The following is a 22,145-nucleotide window of genomic DNA, read 5'->3' as shown; positions in this document are numbered from 1 at the left end:
AATAGGGTCCAGTATGCAGCTTGAAGGTTTAGAGGCCATGATTATTTTCATCATTGTGTCAAGAGATATAGTGCTAAAACACTTTAGTGTCTCCCTTGATCCTAGGTCCTGGCAGAGTTGTGCAGACTCAGGACAACGGAGCTTTGGAGGAATATGCAGATTTAAAGAGGAGTCCGTAATTTGCTTTCTAATGATCATGATCTTTTCCTCAAAGAAGTTCATGAATTCATCACTGCTGAAGTGAGAGCCATCCTCTCTTGGGGAATGCTGCTTTTTAGTTAACTTTGCGACAGTATCAAAAATAAATTTCAGATTGTTCTTATTTTCCTCAATTGTTTAATGCAAAGGTTTTTGTGACAGACTATTGGTAGAGTTGAAAATGCGATGGAAACACATTTAGATTTGGCCTACAAATGAATATAACCCCTCTATGGAAAGATGAGACTCATGAACAGGATGGTGTTCTCTGTTTTGCTCTACAACCCCTTGTCTCATAGTATCCCATACAAATGAATGGAAGTATGGAGGTAGTTTTGTGCCAAAAAGTTAAGGAGTGTCCAAAAAAACATACATTCCTGAGCTTTCTTCTATCTCCTAGATATAGGACAGACACTTCAAAACCTTTTTCCTTATTATTTATTTATTGAATGTCTATTTGCCATTTATGAATGTGTTATTCAATGCTTTTCTATGTCCTATAGTATTTAAATTTTTATCAACAACCAAAAAATATGTATTATTTTGATAGGCCACCTAAAGGGGTCCTAAAATGTAAAATCAAATAGCTAAATGATCCATGGTATGACCATCTTAAAACAATTCCAGATGTTAGCTTAGTAGAACTTAGCCTACAATCATGGAAACACATGTGAACCATTTTATGACATCTTGTTTGTTTTTCTGTTTTGTTCTTCGTTCCTTCCCCTCTTATCTTAATGCCCTGGGAGGATAGTCTGATATGTTTGAAGTACATCGCCTACTTAAGGCTATATGCCCCTCAAACTCAACTCTGGACCTCGAAGCCAGTTCTACCTGCGTTCATTCATTGTTCCCTTCTAATCAGGGACATATTTAGACCTGGGACACCAGGTGGGTGCAATTAATTATCAGCTAGAACAGAAAACCAGCAGGCTCCGGACATCATAGGGTAAGAGTTGAATACCCCTGCTATACCTTAAACAAAGGAAATACATTTATATCAGATTAATTACTATATAGACTACCGGCACAGCCTATATTATGTCTGTATAACATGAGAATTGAGAAAGTTGGACACACCGCACGCCTCAGTTTATAGCAGGCGAATGAACTCCCTCGCTCACTGTCACATCCACTTTGCGCGGACGAGGTACTTGGCTGGAGCGCGCCCGTAAGAAGCCAGTCGACATTTGTAACTGCTCTTAACCCTACATTCTGCGGTCAACTCAGCCTGCAGACTTATTTTTGTTCACTTTGAAATTAAGCTCCATTCATCAACATCAAACTGGACTCTCGGCGGATAGTTATTTACTCCTGTTGACTTTCTTGTCAACTTTCACACACCGTTTCTTGGGACATGGGTGCGAGGCGCGATGTGACAACTTTTCTGGCTCTATCCACATTTCTATTCGTTGCAACATGTGAGCCAATGGATCAGCAAGATATGCAAGGTAAAATAAATAATACTAACTCATAGTATTGCGCATTTTGTGAATAATCTAATTAAATTAAGGGGAAGTGTGTTTTTTCGAAATGAATTGATGCAGACAGTTAGTTCAAACAAGCTCGCATTTTTGGTCTGGACTTCACTTTGTTGTGCCATAGACACACATAAACTCGAGATGGTTATTATAATCCTGAAAATATTAGTTACAACTGTAATAATATTTAAAATGAACTGTCTGCGCGCCCTATAACCATTTCTAACTCGAGCGTAAAACACTCCACACACAGGGCGCAAAGTTTGTCTCTCACCTTTGTGGCTTGAAATGTTCTGTTTTTATCTCTATAGGCTACTTTCTATCATCTGTTGTCTCATTCATCTTGGTTATGTTGGTCTTGTTTCACTGCTGGTTAATTAGGTTATTTATTTTCCATTTCATACACAAATAATATTTAATATTATTTCTAATTGATATTTCCTCTTTCTTTTCTTTCTTTTCTTTCTTTTTTGAGATGACCAGTTTTTTCCTTCCACATGTCATAACTAATCATGTCTCCTCCACTTGTATTCTTTCTGACATAGACAGGAACAGAGAAAGTGCTAAGCCAACTATTTTATGGCTTCCTTGGCTGACTTTCCCCCTATTCCCCTCTTTCCCCCTTGAGTGCTCACAGCCTGCTTGTGGCAGAAATCCTGACCATTGCCAAACCCCATTGTCCAAACCAGTGTGTGAACGGGTGAGGGTGTCAGAAATAATAGCAGAGAGAAAAGGAGGAAGGGGAAAGCCTTCTTACTAAGAGCCAGAAAGCAGCCAGGAGTCCTGCTCCTTTTATTCCTCTCTCTTTTGTTTTCTCCTGGGTTTTAATATCCAGCAATGTGTCCGCATGGGCTTTGACTTTTGGCACTATGAAGTTCTCTGTGATAATGTTCAGGAATGCCACTGCTAAAATTGATGGAAGTAAATGAATTCTGTTTTGGTGCACAATCTAGGAAAGACAACAAAGACAGAGGGAAATTCAAAGTCATAGGAAGAGAAAGCTAATTAAAAAATATGTGTAAGAAAATAGTTGATATGTGCTATGTATTTGTACCTACAATGTTATAACACCGTACTATCTGCCTATTAAACGGACATGTAATCTGTAGATTGGGACAATTTTTTTGTGAAATAAAATAACTTGTAAAACTTGTTTCTTAACAAGTCTTCATAAGGGATGTGGTTCTAATAAGAGTCAGAGTTGCTATTGTTAATTTGGATGTTGCTTCAGAGATGTCAACTAGTCACTCAACAGGTGTCCTCATATACCTGGGCAAGGGTCAAAGGTGAAGCGTCATCATGGGACTGGATGAGAGCCTTTGATCAGGGAAAATGGTAGATAGATACCCTTTCTCTTCTTCATTATCAATCTCTGTCATTCTCTCCTTCATTCTCTCTCTTTCTCTCTCTCTCTCCCCACCCCCTCTCCAGTCATTGACATGCTAACCCTGGACTCCAAGACCAGTGTGTCTGCGGTGGAGAAGGTGACAGGTGCCATGAGTGTGCTCAGTGACATCTACATTGTGTCCACATTCCGCCTGCCTCCCAAGATGGGAGGGGTGCTGCTGGGCCTCTACAGCAAAGAGGGGAACAAGAAGTACCTGGAGCTGGCCATCATGGGAAAGATCAACAAAGGTACTTAGATACTGTCACTCTCACCAACTGACTAAATCAGAATGAACTATTTCCCAGTTTCTCTGTGACGGAGCATACAACTAACTCAGTCTCAAACCACCTTTAGTATTTAAAAGTGTTCACATGAATATCAATCTGTCCATCAAGTTTCCCTTTTTCCATCGACCTTTTTTGTATCCGTTTGACTTTTCTCTCCTTGTTCTTCTTTTGCTGTTATTAGTTACCTGTCCATGTTCAGTAAATCCCTCAATTTTAGTTTTTCTCCCCCATTTACCCTCTCTCGTAGCTCTGGTGCGTTACGTGAGGGAGGATGGCAAAATTCACACAGTGAACCTCCAGAGCACAAACCTGGCTGATGGTCGCACACACTCCATTATTCTCCGAATCGGAGGCCTGCGCAGAGACAACCTACACCTGGAGCTCTACGTCAATTGTCGATTGGCTGACTCCAGCCAGGGCCTCCCTCCATTGGTCCCTCTCCCCGCGGAGAAGGTGGAGATTCGTAATGGCTTCAAGGCCTACGCAAGGCTACAGGTGACAAGGAGCACTGAATCTGACACTAAGTCCCAAGTAAATCCCATGCCCCTTTAGCTAGGGGCCAGGGCTTCATCTCAATAGCCCAACGTGGCTTGCTCTCCTCATCTCCTATCCTCAATCTGCACTTATTTAAAACACAGGGTGAAGCGATATGGTGGATGCCTACTGGAAATTAGCTTTCACCTGTCAAGGTCTTTCACATCAGTGTAGTTGAAGTGCAGCAGACGAGGAGTGGAGGCAACTTTTAATTGAGAGGTGGTCCTCTTTGACTACCTTTAACCATAGCAACAGCTGTCATATCTAATCATATCATATCATAGCAGCTCAACCACAGCATGGTGTGATCCAAGCTTCTCCCATTACAGGGTGCTGTGGAGTCCCTCAAAATGGCGCTAGGGGGCAGTGTGGCCAAAGCAGGTACCCTGACAGACTGTCCATTCCAGGGGGATTCATCAGTCTACAGCACAGGTGTGTCCAAAATCACTATATGACTTTCCAAGATGAAGTCTGTTATGAAAATGGTTAATCAGATGTGTATCCTGAACATGTTTCAACCAAAAGTCCTTTTCCTCTTCTTACAGTCGGTGCGACTGCAGAAGTGAACTCCATTCTAGGTGAGTGTATCCAAATGTCTCTTTTCAAGTATACAGTGAAATCAATGTCTTATGGAAATGTGTGTTGGCTTTACTTGACAATGATTGGGGATTCTGTGGGTATTGTATGTCAGGAGACCACACAAAGGCTCTGATTGGTCAGCTGATCATCTTTAACCAGATCCTAGGAGAGCTGCGAGAGGACATCAGAGAGCAGGTGGGTTGTGTGTGTGTGTGTGTGTGTTTGTGTGTGTGTGTGTGTGTGTTTGTACAAGTGTATGCATGCAGCATGTATGTGTGTCTGCATACTTGTATGTGATTGTGCATTTTCATTGATGTCTCCAGGTGAAGGAGATGTCCCTGATTAGGAACACCATTCTGGAGTGCCAAGTGTGTGGTGAGTGAACAGCCATGGAAAAAAAACTATGTGTACTGAAAAATTTGACCCATCCCTCATGTTCCCTGTTCTTGTCTTGCTCTTAAATACAAAACCTAAACCAACAGTGTGTTGACCTCCAGGCTTCCACGACCCTCGTTCCCGCTGCTCCCCCAACCCCTGTTTTAAGGGCCTGTCCTGCATGGAGACCTTTGACTACCCAGGGTACCGCTGTGGTCCCTGCCCGGAGGGCATGACGGGCAACGGAACCCACTGCCAAGACATTGATGAGGTATGACACAATAACAGACAGGAAATGGAAATTAGTCTGGCTGGGTTTTAAATTGTGTTTTTTACACTGCCTCAAGCTCACAGTTGAATGAATGTGAATTGACAAGACTTTTCGGGTGACAGCTGAGCTGTTGTCAAAATAGACCGCGTCACTTCAAGTACTGTACTCAGCACAGCTCTTATTTCAAAGAGCCCCTACTATACCACTTATCTCTGTCTATTTCTCTCTTGTCTCCCCCACTCTCTCTGTTCTCTCTCTATTTCTATTCTCTGTCTCTCTAACTTGTCTCAGTGTTCCATAGCCCAGCCCTGCTACTCTCCAGGTGCGTGTATAAACACAGTGAAGGGTTTCAGCTGTGAGCTCTGTCCCCCTGGTCTCTGGGGCCCACCCCTCTTTGGGGTCGGATTGGAGTACGCCAACCACCACAAGCAGGTACACACACACACACACACACACACACACACACACACACACACACACACACACACACACACACACTATCACTTTTTTCCTTACTGACATAATCCATAATACCCTATTGTTTTATTTCTTCCTCACACACCTTGCTGTGGTTTTGTCTACAGGAGTGTGCAGACATCGATGAGTGTATTGAAGTTGCCAACGCCTGTGTGCCCAACTCCATGTGTACCAACACCATCGTAAGTAGAAACCTTTTTCAAATGTGTTTATTACAATGTATGTACAGCGTCAAATCTTCACAAACGAGACATCGCTCTCTTGTGATCATGTGAGAGTACTGTAGAGCCGCTGTGTAGTAAAGCTGTTCTCTCTCCCTTCCTCCTCTCTCTCCCCCAATCTCTCCTCTCTCGCCCCTGCTCCTCTCACTCTATCCCACCTCTCCTTCTCTCTCCCCCGTCCTCCTCTCTCTCTCTCTCTCTCTCTCTCTCTCTCTCTCTCTCTCCCACCTCTCCATCTCTCTTTCTCTCCCAGGGCTCGTTCAGGTGTGGTGGCTGTAAGGTGGGTTACTTGGGGAACCAGACAGTGGGCTGCGTGCCCCGTAGGTCCTGTGCCACACTCAGCTTTAACCCCTGTGATGCCAACGCCCACTGCATCATAGAGAGGAACGGAGAGGTGTCCTGTGCGGTAAGCAACAGTGGTCTTTTACTACCTTTGCCCTCTTGGACAGGAACAGAGGAGCCACACTAACCTATACTGCCAGCCTCGGTATACTACTTTATAGATGTACTTTAGGTTTGGTTGAAAATGCTCTCCTTTCTTCCATTCTCCAGTGCAACATTGGCTGGGCCGGTAACGGGAACACTTGTGGCACAGACACAGACATTGATGGATACCCAGACCGCTCTTTACCCTGTATGGACAATGACAAGCATTGTAAACAGGACAACTGTGTTTACACACCCAACTCAGGCCAGGAGGACGCAGACAACGACGGCATCGGAGACCAGTGTGACGAGGACGCAGATGGGGACGGCATCAAGAATGTGGAGGTGTGTGTGTTTCCATCTCAGACCCTCTGTGACAATTGTATCTGGGTGTATGTGTATGATTGTAATTCATTGTTTCTCATTTTTTCTCATGACCATAACTGTTATATTTTGCAGGATAACTGTCGACTAGAACCCAACAAAGATCAGCAGAACTCAGACACAGACTCTTTCGGTGACGCCTGTGACAACTGTCCCAATGTCCCTAACATTGACCAGAGGGATACGGACAGCAACGGGCAAGGAGACGCCTGTGACAATGACATAGATGGAGATGGTGTGTATTCACACAGGCGCGTGCGCACACACTCACACTTTCACTCACACACTCACTCACCCATAAACGGCAAGTTGTCTGCGAGACAACTTTGTGGGCTGCAGTTGAAATTGACATTACACTCATTGCAACTAGGTGATGGCCCTCATGTCACCCCCTGTCTTACCCTGGTGTTCAGGTATCCCCAACGTGCTGGACAACTGCCCCAAAGTCCCCAACCCCATGCAGACAGACAGGGACGGAGACGGGGTAGGAGACGCCTGCGACAGCTGCCCTGAGATCAGCAACCCCATGCAGGTAAAATAACCTTCACACACCCCCAACTCCCAAAATGTGGATCTACAGAAGATATTCAGCTTGGCTGAAACAGGGGTTTAGGCTGCTCATTTGTCTTGTCTTTGGTTTATTCTGAACCTCTCCCCCTAGACGGACATTGACAATGACCTGGTGGGGGATGTGTGTGACACTGACCAGGACACGTGAGTCTCTGACTTCAACATGCACGTACGCCCGCCCACACACAAACAAATACACATTGCACTCACACTGCTACAGCTGTCACACAGCGCTACACCTGCTGTGGCTAACACACACATACATACACTTGCTGTGGCTAACACACACATACATACACCTGCTGTGGCTAACACACACATACATACACCTGCTGTGGCTAACACACACATACATACACCTGCTGTGGCTAACACACACATACATACACCTGCTGTGGCTAACACACACATACATACACCTGCTGTGGCTAACACACACATACATACACCTGCTGCGCTCATATTCACAAAAACACACAGTCACTTTACACCTGTTGGGAATACAAATAGACACACACACACCTGCTGGGGCTTGTTTTTGTGCTGCAGTTGTTAGACCTTCCTGATGGTGTTTTTCTAGGTGATTAAAAAAACGCAAACTATTTCGGTACAAACAGAATTAGTGAACATAACATGACTTGGGCCAGGATTCAATGCAAGGCACACTATACCTGATTTTTAAAGGTAATGTACGATTGAGCCGACATGCGCAGCATTTACCATGAATGCGATCTCCATGAACGTTGTATAAAATGCCTAAGGCGCATTGTTGGTTGTCTAGTGCACTGCGCTAGAGTACGTCTTGAATTAAATCCCATCCTAGGAGTTTAACTGAATTCCAATGTGTCTATGTGTGTTCCAGGGATGGGGACGGTCACCAGGACTCCAGGGACAACTGCCCTGACCATCCCAACAGCTCCCAGCTGGACTCGGACAATGATGGCCTTGGGGACGACTGTGACGATGACGATGACAATGACGGATTCCCAGACGTACAAGACAACTGCAGACTTATCACCAATCCCAACCAGAAAGATTCTAACAGTAACCAACCGTTATTAAAACTTGAACAGTGAACTATCCCTTTAAGAGTAACCAACCGTTAAAGGGATAGGTTCACTGTTCAAGTTTTAGCTTATTTTTACTTCTGCATTGCTAAATGCTTCAAAAGTGCCCCTCTGTCTTACTATGGCCATCTCCCTCTCCTCTTCCAGGTAACGGGGTGGGCGATGTGTGTGAGAACGACTTTGACAACGATTCAGTCTGGGATCTGATTGATGTGTGCCCTGAGAGTTCAGAGGTCACACTAACAGACTTCAGAGCCTATCAGACAGTCATTCTGGATCCAGAGGGCGATGCCCAGATCGATCCCAATTGGGTGGTGCTCAATCAGGTGACCCTTGACCTCTTTGGCTCAACACATGAACAACTTTGATCATAGGCTGAAATATCCCTTTAAGGTTATCCTCCTACTCTGAAATCAGTTTACAAGGAGCACCATTATGGTTATTATAATTAGGCCTATGTTAGTGCATTGATTACAGTCTAAAGCCTGGTATATTGCATAGTGCATATTTGTCAAATTCTTATGGAATACTCAAAAATTAGGTGTGTGATTCATTGTGGATGCAGATTTTGATTTTAGCGAGTCCTCTTTTATTGCAGGGCATGGAAATAGTTCAGACCATGAACAGTGATCCTGGTTTAGCTGTGGGTAAGTTGATGTTATGGGTTATGTTTGTTACTTCTTGTCCTGGTCTTGTGATGTATGTACTCTAAATATAATTGCTCCTATTTAGGCCTACACAGTGATTTCATTATAGCAGTGTATTGAAAAGGTGCTGGAAAGAAATATATACATTTTTAAATTCCAATGAACTGAATTGACCTGACTCAACGTACTAACCTCCCCCAGGCTACACGGCGTTCAACGGGGTGGACTTTGAGGGCACCTTCCACATCAACACGGTGACGGACGACGACTATGCAGGCTTCATCTTCGGCTACCAGGACTCCTCTTCCTTCTACGTGGTGATGTGGAAACAGACAGAGCAGACCTACTGGCAGTCGACACCCTTCAGGGCCATGGCCCAACCTGGCCTGCAGCTCAAAGTGAGTGATGGGACACAAACACAGCAGCCTATAGGTGGTGCTACTGATAAGAACCTTGGCTGAATCGGGACACTTCCTGAGAATCACCTTCAGACAGACTCTGCTGTTGGATAGAAGTATAACAAAGCATGTTGTGGTGGCATTGTAAAAACCTTTGATAGTTATCCAGTGAAATATAAAATAATCTACTACAGGGTTCAGAATACACAACAATCTCTGTCTCTCTGTCTCTCTGTCTCTCTGTCTCTCTGTCTGTCTGTCTGTCTGTCTGTCTGTCTGTCTGTCTGTCTGTCTGTCTGTCTGTCTGTCTGTCTGTCTGTCTGTCTGTCTGTCTCTCTGTCTCTCTGTCTCTCTGTCTCTGTCTCTCTGTCTCTCTGTCTCTCTGTCTGTCTGTCTGTCTGTCTGTCTTGTTCCCCTACAGGCAGTGAAGTCCCGTACAGGGCCTGGTGAGTACCTGCGTAATGCCCTGTGGCACACAGGGGACACCAACGAGGAGGTGAAGCTGCTGTGGTCGGACCCACGGAACGTTGGCTGGAGAGACAAGACATCTTACCGCTGGCAGCTCAGCCACAGGCCCCAGGTGGGCTACATCAGGTAGGCCACACCCCTCTTTCTCTCTTTATTCTTTTTATTTTATTTTAATCTACTACTTTCTATTTGTAGCCAATGTTCAGTAATTGTTTTATTATCAAAGTAATTTAGGACCTGCTTAACTATGTATCAGAATTCCATCGTTTTTTACTTAATCGGGGGCAGATGGTTTCGATGGGTTTGCACTTGAAGCTGAGTTCATCCTCACTGGACAGAACACAGTTGTGGTACACAGCTGTGTGTGACCACTGTTGACCACTAGAGGGGGTTTACACTGCCTTGGCTTGGCTTGAATGATTAAAAAAGAAAAAGAAAGATGGCTGGTGGCAGTTTGGTGGACTTAGTGGCTATTCACCAATTTATACTCCATATTTTTTCCCTCCTAAACCTCTTTGTGACTTTTACAGAGAGACCGGCCCCCTGGCCCTCTATTGTCCCTGTTGCCATGTCAACCAAATCCTTGGCAAGAATTTTCTGAGTGCCCATTCATATGCAGATCCAGAGGAAACTACTGTAGAGTGGGGGGTCTGAGAGAGAGAAAGCGAGCAAGAGAGAGAAGGGGGGGGAGAGGGAGAGAGCAGGGAGAGTATCAAAGTCAGAGAAATAAACAGAAAGATAAACAAGTGTGAGGGAGTCTGACTAGGGGCACCGAGAGTAACATAGCAGAGTAAGGAAAAATCTCAAGCAGATTGTCAAATTCTAGTGAAAGAGAATATCTTGAATCAGACGTCATATCCGAGGAACATTTTGCTTATGCAAATAGTTTAATAAACCAACTTTATTGGGTGGCATAAATACCACATTGTGCTCAACAAAGCATCAGCAAGACATTTTCAAAAGACACATTAATGTGAACCAACACCTGCGTTTGAGCATCTCTCAAAGCCCTCACATCTCTGGCCCATTATCAGTAGCGATGTGTAGGTAAAATCACCGGGGAAGCCAAGCCAGAACAAAAAGCCATATTATGATTTGATAATTGCTTTATGTGCTCTATAACATGCCTTGACACCGTGATATAAAGGCCTAAGGCTGAGACAATAAGAAGACACAGCGGCAGAATAAATTCAACCACATATTTGTTTCATTACAAAACAGGAAAGCAACATCTGTCCGGTAAAGTCCACAAAACATATTGCATGTAACAAACAGTTACATGACCTACAGCATGGTCAAGCAAGGTAATGTTTCCGACATTTTTGGACCACTAAAAAACGATTGATTTAGAACCACGGAAAGTTACCGCAAGTCGTAAAGAAAACAGGAGCTGCCTCCACTATTCCAGCACCATTTCAACATCATCAAATCACCTCTGATTAGTCTAATACAGTGACAACTAAAAGATACCAAAAACGATTTAGTCCAATCAACGTAAGCTAAATATGATGTGGCTGTCCATGGAACTGATTTCTGAATGTGTGTGTGTATATTTGTGTGTGTTTGCATGCGTACAAGTAGAAAAAACTTGTTGACTCACCCTACTTGTAGAGAAATGCCAATGTCATCCTCCTCTTTCATGTTGCCTAAACGACCTATGAGTCTGTCATACAATACACACATTTTGTTTTCCTTGACATTTAGCCTAACTACCTTTCATGGGCAACGATGCACCAGGCCAGCATACTACATCTAGCTACTTGTTAACGTCCAGGGGCACAATGTATGAATTTATGGTTAGATCAGAATCGCTGTTGTAATCATTGGCCAGTATGGAGAATTAAGTAAAACTACAAGTCCAAATCCTTATCTCCATCCATTGCTAATTTTAGGAAAGGGACGATTTTAGCAAGCTAGCCCCCGGAAGACAACAACACAAAGAGATGCAACAATTCATGTTTTTTTTCTGTCAATAATAATGTTTGGCTTGTGATGTGATTAGTCTGAAGCCAAATCCAAACTGGTTTCCCTTGACACTTTTTTTTTGGTGCTCCAGGACCATTCAGAGCTGAGCTCACTCAGTTTAGCTCAACACTGCTTAGCTATTATTATTTTTTATTTCTAATCAATGGAGACCAAATGCTCGCTAGCTTCCCTTGCATTCAAAGCTACGGACGGGCAGCAACAATGTCATAGTCTTTCTGACCAGACAGCGTCAGATAGATACGCTACACATACTGAGACAGAGGGACACTGTTACGTTAGATCAGATGCTTTGTCTGGTGAGATACATTCAGCCTGTTGCGAATTGAAGGAAATTTATGAAACACAGAAAGGCAAAAGATACATTATTTTGTATGTTTTTTTCTTGGTCCATTTTTTGGGGGAAGCCTAGCTTCCCTTGGCATCCATGAATACAAGCCACTGCCCATTCTAAAAAAAAGTTTCCAGAGAAAAGGAGAGTTGGGGGGTGGAGTTTGAGGCTGTGGAGGGGGGGGGGGGGGTCTCTCCAATGGGGTGCAGTGAGGGGAGAGTGGAGAGAGAGAGAGAGAAACATGTTTTTTAGAGGCAGGGAGGCCCTATTCAGACCCAAACAGAGAGACACCTGCTTTGTATGCTATGCAGAGGAGTCAATGGACCACTGCAGCGATGCACTACACTCGCTCAGGCAGCGACTGGGACAGGGACTGGGCCTGCTCTCTCTGTCTCTCTTTCTCTGTTCATCCAAATCACCCATTTTGAGTTCTGTGGTTACTTGCCACTGGGTTTTAGATTGGTGGCACTTCATTTGACTAATCTCTTATATGACCACATGCCAACTACTACAGCTACCCACAACAATCACATGTTATGGGTATGTGACAGTGGTATAAATAAGGGCAGTGTGAAGTTATAGGATGACTTTCATTTAGATAATTACTAGAGGGAACATTACTAGAAATGACAAGGGAATGTAAAGGTCCCCTGATTTGTGCATTGTCCCGTGCTCTGTGGCAGAGTGAAGTTATATGAGGGGACGGAGATTGTGGCTGACTCTGGCGTGGTGATTGACACTACCATGAGAGGCGGACGACTGGGGGTCTTCTGTTTCTCCCAAGAGAACATCATCTGGTCCAACCTGCGCTACCGCTGCAACGGTAAGACTCCGTTCTTCACATTGCTACTAACCACTAACGCTACTTGTATTGAACAACATAATGCTAGTGAACTAATTTACTTGTATGTTCTGCTTCATGTATCTGTTGTTTATTAGACACTGTTCCAGACGACTTCAACCCATATCGCAAACAGGTCCTGCTGCACATCAAGGTGTGAGAGGATTCGAGGATGTGTGAGTGCTGGGGCATGTAGATGAGTAACCTGTCCAGCACTGTCTCTCTACACACACACTCACACACACATTCACACACACACACACACTCTTACTGCCTCTCAGTACAGAATTTCAACTGCTGTTAAAATGTGTGTGACTGTGTCTGCCCATGAGTGAAAGGGGGGTTTCAGAGTTGTAAAGGAGGAAGAAGTACCAATTTACAACATTGTTGTTATACCAGACTGGAAAAGCAAAAAGGTACTAGACTTTGGAAGAAAGTATACATGATAATTCATGAATGTAGGACTGTGTTACTTCTGGGTTTGAGTTGCTGTCCTTGCCTTCAATTTCACTGTATGAACGGTGGTTGTGTGAATGACAGCGGTTAACCGTTGAGTTTGACTGTTGTGTTAGGTATGAGTGCTGTTGTTGCTTTGTGTTTGTGTATTTACAGCTATCATAGGAATAAATTGATTATATTTTGTGTTAAGACTGAACAGTTAAAGGATGTTTTTTTTTTTAAATCTCATATCTAACTGTAAAATAAAAAAACATAAGCTAATGTTGCAGGGATGATGGGAATTTGAAAAATACTATACATCCTCTGGATATGAAACTCCGGGTAACTCTGTCATGATCAGATAATGTCATCTCAGCAGCAAAATACAGATCTGTCACGAGACTGTAGACTTGCAGTTATTTAGCCATATTACTTTAAGCCTTTAGTGGAATTATGTCCCTAATTTGAATAAATGTGGATCTCTGTGGATTCTAGTGTATACTTTCCTGGACATCTGATTCTGTGCCCAGTAATTGAATATGAAATAAAGCCTTATTGGAAGTCATCTTTAACTGATTAATTAAACAGAAGCATAAACAAAGAGCAACCCAGTCTTTGTCCACAAAAAATAATAAACAATTGAATTTCTTAAAAATATGTTTATTTGACCTTTGTGATTTTGTACACAACAAGAATGCTAATGAACGATACTACAAAAAAAAAAAAAATTGTCAAAGAAATCAAGAGCAACTGTGAGTGAGCACTGCTGTTCCGAGGTCATCCAGTCAGTGAAGTACGTGGTGACACTGGTGCTAACGGTATCTAACCGCTGAGTGCTGTGGTTGTCATCATACCTCCCAGGAGCAGACAGACCCCAGGGCTCAACTGACTGAACTGCCCAGTCTGTCTCCACTGTCTGCTTCTCTGCTCCACATTAATAGCCAGTCATAGAAACCCATATACATGGTACAGAACTTGCTATATTTAATATCATATATTATGTGTCACATAGCCTAATTACGTTATTCTTATGCCGGTGTAGTAACACTGTAATAACACTGTATTTTAACATGTTACATTGTAACTTGCTTTGTAATGGAGTTGAGCATTTTTGTTACCACATAAGTGAAATAAAGCCTCTTCCCATTCTACTTGTGTAATAAGAACAAAACAAGTTACCCTGAGGACAGACTTGAAAATGAATTTGGATTCCATTGAGAATGGAGTATTTGAAGCATTATTCTACTGAGCTGGAGATGTCCTGCTATTGACCCCTGACTACTGTGGCTGGATTCTAATCTGATCATTCATTCTCTTTGCTCTATCCTGACTAACTCTCTCTCAGGTGTGAATAGATGCAATATGACAGGCATTTGTCATCCTAGGTCTTGTTGGCCATACAGAATTTGTGCAATACTGCTTCCTATCCCAATATGTGGGAACTTTCAGAGTGAAGTCACAAGGGCAGAGGGAAGAGAATGACTTAGTGGAGTTGGCAAAAGTCCTCACGTGGCAGCTAGCCAGCCAGTGTCAGGTGCGGACAGTGGGACCGTTTGGAAGCAGAGGCTAACCAACTGTATAGAATAAATTCACTGGGTTTCTCCCATAACAGGCCACATGTGAATAGATAGAATAAATTGGGTCAATATGGCGAATGACATATGTTTCTCTAAATAATTGTAGTAGCAAAATGTATTGAAGAAAGTGATTTTGAAATATATATTTTTAAGTGAGAACAAAGTTTTGAAGTACATATCACAGTGTTCTTACACACATGTATGGAGATAATGAGGAAAAACAACCTTTCTGAGCTCCTCTGTTAAAGATGGAATACCCTGGGTCCGGGAGGCCGGGACGAGTGCAATATTGGGAGGGCATTGTACAACAGTGCACCACATCCCACACCTGCCTGGCCCTGGGAGGGGTTAACACTTAATCTGCCTCCCCAAGCACCAATATTTCATGATCTGGCTGCAGTCCCAAGTTTACCCTCTCTTCAGATATGTCTGAGACTCACATTGCCTGAGGAAGACAAAAGTGTTGCATATTAGTCACTGTCTAAAAGAGAGCTTATGCTCGCTCTCTCTCTCTCTCCCTCCCTCTCTCTCACACACGCGCACACACACGAGCCCTAACAGTTACCAGGGCAACAGGTCTCCAAGCCACATAGGGGTAATCTGCTAGGGCAACCCAAAAAGTAAAGGGATAAAAAAGTTTTCTAGGGAAAAAGCACTTCCACATTCTAAAATGTATTGTCAAAAGTATTATAATAAAACAAATATATATATATATTGTGATACATAACAGGTGCCTAATTTCGTTTGGGGAAAAGGTTTGGACTTTGGAGGAGTGTGTCCAAACACACACTGTCTAAGCCCTTATAAACAAGTACACTAACTAAGATAAACATATAGACCAATGAAAATGTGTTTAAAACCTTACCTCAAGTCACAAGTGATTCATTGTCTCTTCATTCATATAGTGTCGCCATTCTCTGGAATATGTTTTGATATGGCCTATGAAAATGCATCAGCAACAACTCGCCAGGCAGTTAGAAATATGGGTTCTTATTAGTCCAGAATTCCTTATATGCTGGATCTGTTTTCTTAAATGCATTCCGAACCCATTCTGCAATTATCCAGAGCCGAAGATACAGGACTTCTTTCCTCTCCTAAAAGCTCTCTGACAATGGACCTCGCGCTCCGAATAGCCACTGCTTGGTCAATGGACCCCGCCTCCACTGCCACAACAAACAAAGGCCACTATGCAACGCTCACTGAGGCATGTAGGTGCCCCTCTTAAAAGGCCAATAACTTCGGACATTCTCCGCAGTTGAGGAAACACGTATGACTATCCTTCCCTCTGTGTGTGTATTCCTGCAGGAATGTCTACATCTTTGAACTTTTAGTAAATCATGATTAAATATTAAACTACTATGAACTCACCCAAATTCGGCATTAATGATATTCAGATGTCAATCAATGAAATTTCGCGACACTGGTGCCCGCCACATGTCACGTGAAAACATACGGATAAAATGAAATGGTAAAACGTGTAGTCATGTCGTTTACTGACATTCGCCTACTCTCTGAAAACATGATCACACGTTTGGTCACTTTGTTGTATTTTCTATACCAGTTTCAAAGTTTCTAAATACAGAATAGACTTACAGTTTGTTTGGGGGGTTTGGCACCTGTCCTATTCCTGCTGAGTTTAGCACCTTGGCTGTGTGAATGGTGCATGGTGTAGGCCACTGGTTTTGTTGGGTCATCATACAAACCACGCAGCCTGGCCTCAGAGCCATACGAAACATAATTACGTATTTCTGGGCACCTCCAAGCCCTATGATACCTACTAATGGTCGAGTTACTTTAGACAGAACTAAAAGTATGGAGATTGGATCAGGGAGGATGGATGGACGTTATCTGCGACCATCTTGCAATCCAAATGTTGCGTGTTTGAGTCAAGTTGGGAACAACTGTAGTATTTTAGTTAACCCTTCCCCTAACCCTTATTCTAAACTTAACCAAATTCCCTTAACCTACTATGTAAACTGACCTAAACTTTGTCTTTTTAGTTCTCCTAACCTTTTACGTAAATTATCCTAACATTTGTTGTTAGTTTCCCTAAACACCAATGTAAATTCTCCCCGTAATTCTCCTTTGTTGTGGTATACTACGAGCTAACTAGATCTACTCAGGCTTTTATAAAGCTAGCTAGCTTCAGTTACCTTCACATGCCAGGTCAGGCTTCATCCGTATGATGGTGGATATTGCTCGTCCGACTGCCGCTAACTGTAGCAGGCTTGTAACTGCGTGTGCATGTCGCATATGGCTAGTCGAAGGCGAACTCTTCATTGAGACAATGCTGAAATATCAATCCATTGGCGGGTCAGTGCCACATTTTCATTTGTGCTGAAATTATAATGAAAGAAAAGTTATCCTTATTTTATTACTTATCGTTAATGCCAACGTTTGGTGTGCTTATCAATGCACAGGCATCTTTTTCCCACTACTATCGCTCCTTCTTTGATCTGTGGAACAGCTTGCTACATTGTGGACATATAATCCATAGTAGGGTTTTGGAATCTTTAAACCTGGCAATTTTACAGATAAACTCGTGGATACACTAGCAATGGCTACCAGTCTTGACTTGAATGGGAACTGCCATCTATGGATTATTTGTCATTGGTTGGTTGCGGTTGTCAGTTTTCTTTTTGCCAATTTTAAAATACAATTCCACTAAAAGACGTACAGTTTGGAAAGCAAATGCTGTCATTATTAAATGTGCAATGTGATCGGTATTTTAACATTGCAAAACATTTTTACACACGTTTTTTAAATTCGTCCTCAACGAGTGGCTCAGACACTTCTTCAGGACACATTGAGTTAGCCCTGAGTTAGCTTGCCCCAAGCAGGTTAGTTCTGAAGGATTCGTTGCCATAGAAATTTACCTGGCTAAAAGGTGAGCGACTTTTGTTGTACCGGTTAACCCAAATTGAACTCAGAGTTGACCAAAGTTACAGTACCTGCTAACTCCTCAAACCTGATTCATAGTTAAGGACTCTGGTCTCAAAGAAAGATGTACAATACTATACATCATCCAAGACGTATGATAAATTACATAATCCAATTTGTATGCTATTGTATGACCTGGTAAGAGGTATCCCACTGGGCACACCACCATATCTCAACGTGGATAACTGGGTAGTATTTGGTTGAGATGTTGATCAATGAGATTACAACCTATATTCACCCACTCAAAAAGACAGCCAAAAGTTTGCTGAATTTCCAACGTGTTATCAATATGCTTCCAACCATCTAAAAGCACAACCTAATTCCAATGGAAAAACAATGTCTGATTTTTGGTTTAGTTGGCACCTGAATGTCTATCACTTCACTTTCAACCATTTAAAAGTAGAGCAAAGTTCAAATTGGAATACAATGTCAGATATTTTGTTTATTTATACAACAGTTTAATGTGTTATCACTGTGCTTAATCTAATAGCAGAACCAAATTACCTGGATTGCATTAAAAGTACATGGTGTAAGTGATCAAGGCCGTTCAAGATTCTGACCAGATTATTACAGCAATTGTGAAGACCTGAGAAGACCTATACATGTTATCTTGAACATACTGTACACATTTTATATGATTACATAAGAAGTATAGTTACAATAACCTCAAAATGTGGCCATGGATGTGTTACTCATTTTAAGGTTGAATGTTACATTAGTTTGGAAGATAGCCTTAACTTTAGGCTATTTACTGTATTAAAAAAGTAATATTGAATTGTTTTTGGTTTAAAATACAACCAAATATCAACATTATATGTACAGTGCATTCAGAAAGTATTCAGACTCCTTGACTTTTTCCACATCTTGTTATGTTACAGCCTTATTCTAAAATGGATAATAAAAAAAAAAATCCCTCATCAATCTACACTCAATACCCCATTATGATAAAGCAAAAAACAGATTTTTAGAATTTTTGCAAATGTATTACTAATAAAAAAACGGAACTATTACATTTACATAAGTATTCAGACCCTTTACTCTGTACTGTACTTTGTTAAAGCACCTTTGACAGCGATAACAGCCTTGAGTGTTCTTTTGGGTATGATGCTACACACTTGGCACACCTGATTTGGGGAGTTTTTCCCATTCTTCTCTGCAGATCCTCTCAAGCTCTGTCAGGTTGGATGGGGAGCATCACCGCACAGCTATTTTCAAGTCTCTCCAGATATGTTCAATCTGGTTCAAGTCTGGGCTCTGGCTGGGCCCCTCAAGGACATTCAGAGACTTGTCCCGAAGCCACTCCAGCATTGTCTTGGCTGTGTGCTCAGGGTCGTTGTCCTGTTGGAACCATCGCTTCAGTCTGAGGTCCTGAGCGCTCTGGAGCAGGTTTTCATCAAGGATCTCTCTGTACTTTACTTTGCATCTTTCCCTCGATCCTGACTAGTCTCCCAGTCCCTGCCGCTGAAAAACATCCCCACAGCCTGATGCTGCCACCACCACGCTTCACCATAGGGATGGTGCCAGGTTTCCTCCAGATGTGACGCTTGGCATTCAAGCCAAAGAGGCCCTGAGCGGTCTTGGTTTCATCAGACCAGAGAATCTTGTTTCTTGTGGTCTGAGAGTCTTTTAGGTGCCTTTTGGCGAACTCCAAGCGGGCTGTCATGTGCCTTTTACTGAGGAGTGGCTTCCGTCTGGCCACACTACCATAAAGGCCTGATTGGTGGAGTGCTGCAGAGATATATGTCCTTCTGGAAGGTTCTCCCATCTCCACAAAGAAACGCTGGAGCTCTGTCAGAGTAACCATCGGGTTCTTGGTCACCTCCCTGACCAAGGCCCTTCTCCCCCGATTGCTCTGTTTGGCCAGGAAGAGTCTTGGTGGTTCCAAAACTTCTTCCATCTAAGAATGATGGAGGCCACTGTGTTCACATGTTTTGGTACCCTTTCCCAGATCTGTGCCTAGATACAATACTGTCTCAGCGCTCTATGGACAATTCCTTTGACGTCATGGCTTGGTTTTTGCTCTGATATGCACTGTCAACTGTGGGACCTTATATAGACCAGTGTGTGCCTCTCCAAATCATGTCCAATCAATTGAATTTACCACAGGTGTATTCCAATAAAGTTGTAGAAACATCTCAAGGATGATCAATGGAAACAGGATGCACCTGAGCACAATGTCGAGTCTCATAGCAAAGGGACTGAATACTATGTAAATAAGGTATTTATATTTTAATTTTAATTTTATAAATTACCAAACATTTCTAAAAACCTGTTTTTGCTTTGTCATTATGAGGTATTATGTATAGATTGATGAGAATTTTAATCAATTCTAGTTCCATCTGAGCCATTGTCACAGTTGTCGTAGTGATGAGACCAAAACGCAGCAGGTATGTGTATGCTCATCTTGACGTTTAATAAATTCAAAATGAACACCAAAATAACAAAAGAACGAACGATCAACAAAACAGTCTGGCAAGGCACAAGGCTAAACACAGAACAATCTCCCACAAATGACAAACACAAACACTCTCAATCAAAGGCAAATAGACAACACCTGCCTTCAACTGAGAGTCCCAACCCCAATTAACCAAACATAGAAACAGACTCACTAGACTAAACATAGAATACATGAATATCAAACAGTGCCCAAACACCCCGGAATACTTAAATCAAATGCCCCTTCAACAGACACACCACCCCGAACCACATAAAACAAATACCCTCTGCCACGTCCTGACCAAACTACAATGACAATTAACCCTTATACTGGCCAGGACGTGACAGTACCCCCCGACCCGATCAGCCTCGGACCGTAGGCAGACTCCCCCTGCTCCGGATCATGGGCAGACCTCCACCTCTCCACCCTGTATGCAGACTCAGCAATTAAACAGTTAATCTCTTTAAGTTCTGAATTGTCAGCCTTACTCAGTTCAAGGTTGCTGCTAGACTCCATTGGATTTTGGTCATCGGCAGACTCTGGGCAGATGGGCCACTCTGGCTGATCCTGGCAGCTCCGGGCAGCCTGGCCGCTCTGGCAGCTCCGGGCAGTCTGGCCGCTCTGGCAGCTCCGGGCAGTCTGGCCGCTCTGGCAGCTCCGGGCAGCTCTGGGCAGCTCGGGCAGCTCCGGGCCGCTCCGGGCATCTCCGGGCAGCTCCGGGCCGCTCCGGGCATCTCCGGGCAGCTCTGGCGACTCTTGACTGACGGGCAGCTCTGGCGACTCTTGACTGACGGGCAGCTCTGGCGACTCTTGACTGACGGGCAGCTCTGGCGACTCTTGACTGACGGGCAGCTCTGGCGACTCTTGACTGACGGGCAGCTCTGGCGACTCTTGACTGACGGGCAGCTCTGGTGACTCTTGACTGACGGGCAGCTCTGGCGACTCTTGACTGACGGGGCTGGACTGACGCACTAGAAGCCTTGTGCGTGGGGCTGGTACTGGACGTGCCAGCCTGGAGACACGCACCTTCGGGCTAGTGCGGGGAGCTGGCCCGGGGCTCCAATCTTGCCCCGCAAAACTGCCCTTGTGCCCCCCCCAAAAAAATTATTGGGGCTGACTCTTGAATTTCCTAAACTCCTCCATAGCCCTGGAAACGCTCAACCTTATTTCTGTCCATGTCCATCCTTCCTCCTCGTTCCTCTGCTGCTTGGTCCAAGTTTGGTGGGAGATTCTGTCACAGTTGTCGTAGTGATGAGACCAAAACGCAGCAGGTATGTGTATGCTCATCTTGACGTTTAATAAATTCAAAATGAACACCAAAATAACAAAAGAACGAACGATCAACAAAACAGTCTGGCAAGGCACAAGGCTAAACACAGAACAATCTCCCACAAATGACAAACACAAACACACCCTAATATATGGGACTCTCAATCAAAGGCAAATAGACAACACCTGCCTTCAACTGAGAGTCCCAACCCCAATTAACCAAACATAGAAACAGACTCACTAGACTAAACATAGAATACATGAATATCAAACAGTGCCCAAACACCCCGGAATACTTAAATCAAATGCCCCTTCAACAGACACACCACCCCGAACCACATAAAACGAATACCCTCTGCCACGTCCTGACCAAACTACAATGACAATTAACCCTTATACTGGCCAGGACGTGACAGCCATCCCATTTTTACTTTTATTTTTGGTTGAGTTGGAGACGTGAATCCAACATATTATTCGTTAACTTGTCGACAAGTTAATAGGCTATTTATTGTATTTCAAATGTGTGGCACAGATTGAATTGTCCAAGCAGAAGATACAT

General features: G+C 43.4%; 1 protein-coding gene across 1 annotated transcript; it reads left to right on the top strand.

The window, feature by feature from the left end:
• The first annotated feature begins 1,316 nt into the window (after positions 1-1,316).
• Positions 1,317-14,020, top strand: thbs3a (thrombospondin 3a). The gene is made up of 22 exons (XM_014160676.2): positions 1,317-1,649; positions 3,111-3,314; positions 3,601-3,848; positions 4,217-4,319; positions 4,433-4,465; positions 4,579-4,661; positions 4,790-4,841; positions 4,964-5,112; positions 5,404-5,544; positions 5,697-5,771; positions 6,064-6,216; positions 6,363-6,581; positions 6,696-6,855; positions 7,034-7,152; positions 7,282-7,334; positions 8,053-8,234; positions 8,405-8,583; positions 8,856-8,904; positions 9,106-9,302; positions 9,724-9,896; positions 12,768-12,907; positions 13,024-14,020. Exons 1-22 carry the CDS (start codon positions 1,556-1,558, stop codon positions 13,083-13,085), a joined length of 2,868 nt encoding a protein of 955 aa, XP_014016151.1. The 5' UTR covers positions 1,317-1,555; the 3' UTR covers positions 13,086-14,020.
• The last annotated feature ends 8,125 nt before the right edge of the window (positions 14,021-22,145 follow it).

Source organism: Salmo salar, chromosome ssa02 (assembly GCF_905237065.1).
Source record: "Salmo salar chromosome ssa02, Ssal_v3.1, whole genome shotgun sequence".
NCBI lineage: Eukaryota > Metazoa > Chordata > Actinopteri > Salmoniformes > Salmonidae > Salmo > Salmo salar.
The sequence above is the reverse complement of the archived record's forward strand: the minus strand, read 5'-3'. Positions and strand labels throughout refer to the sequence as shown.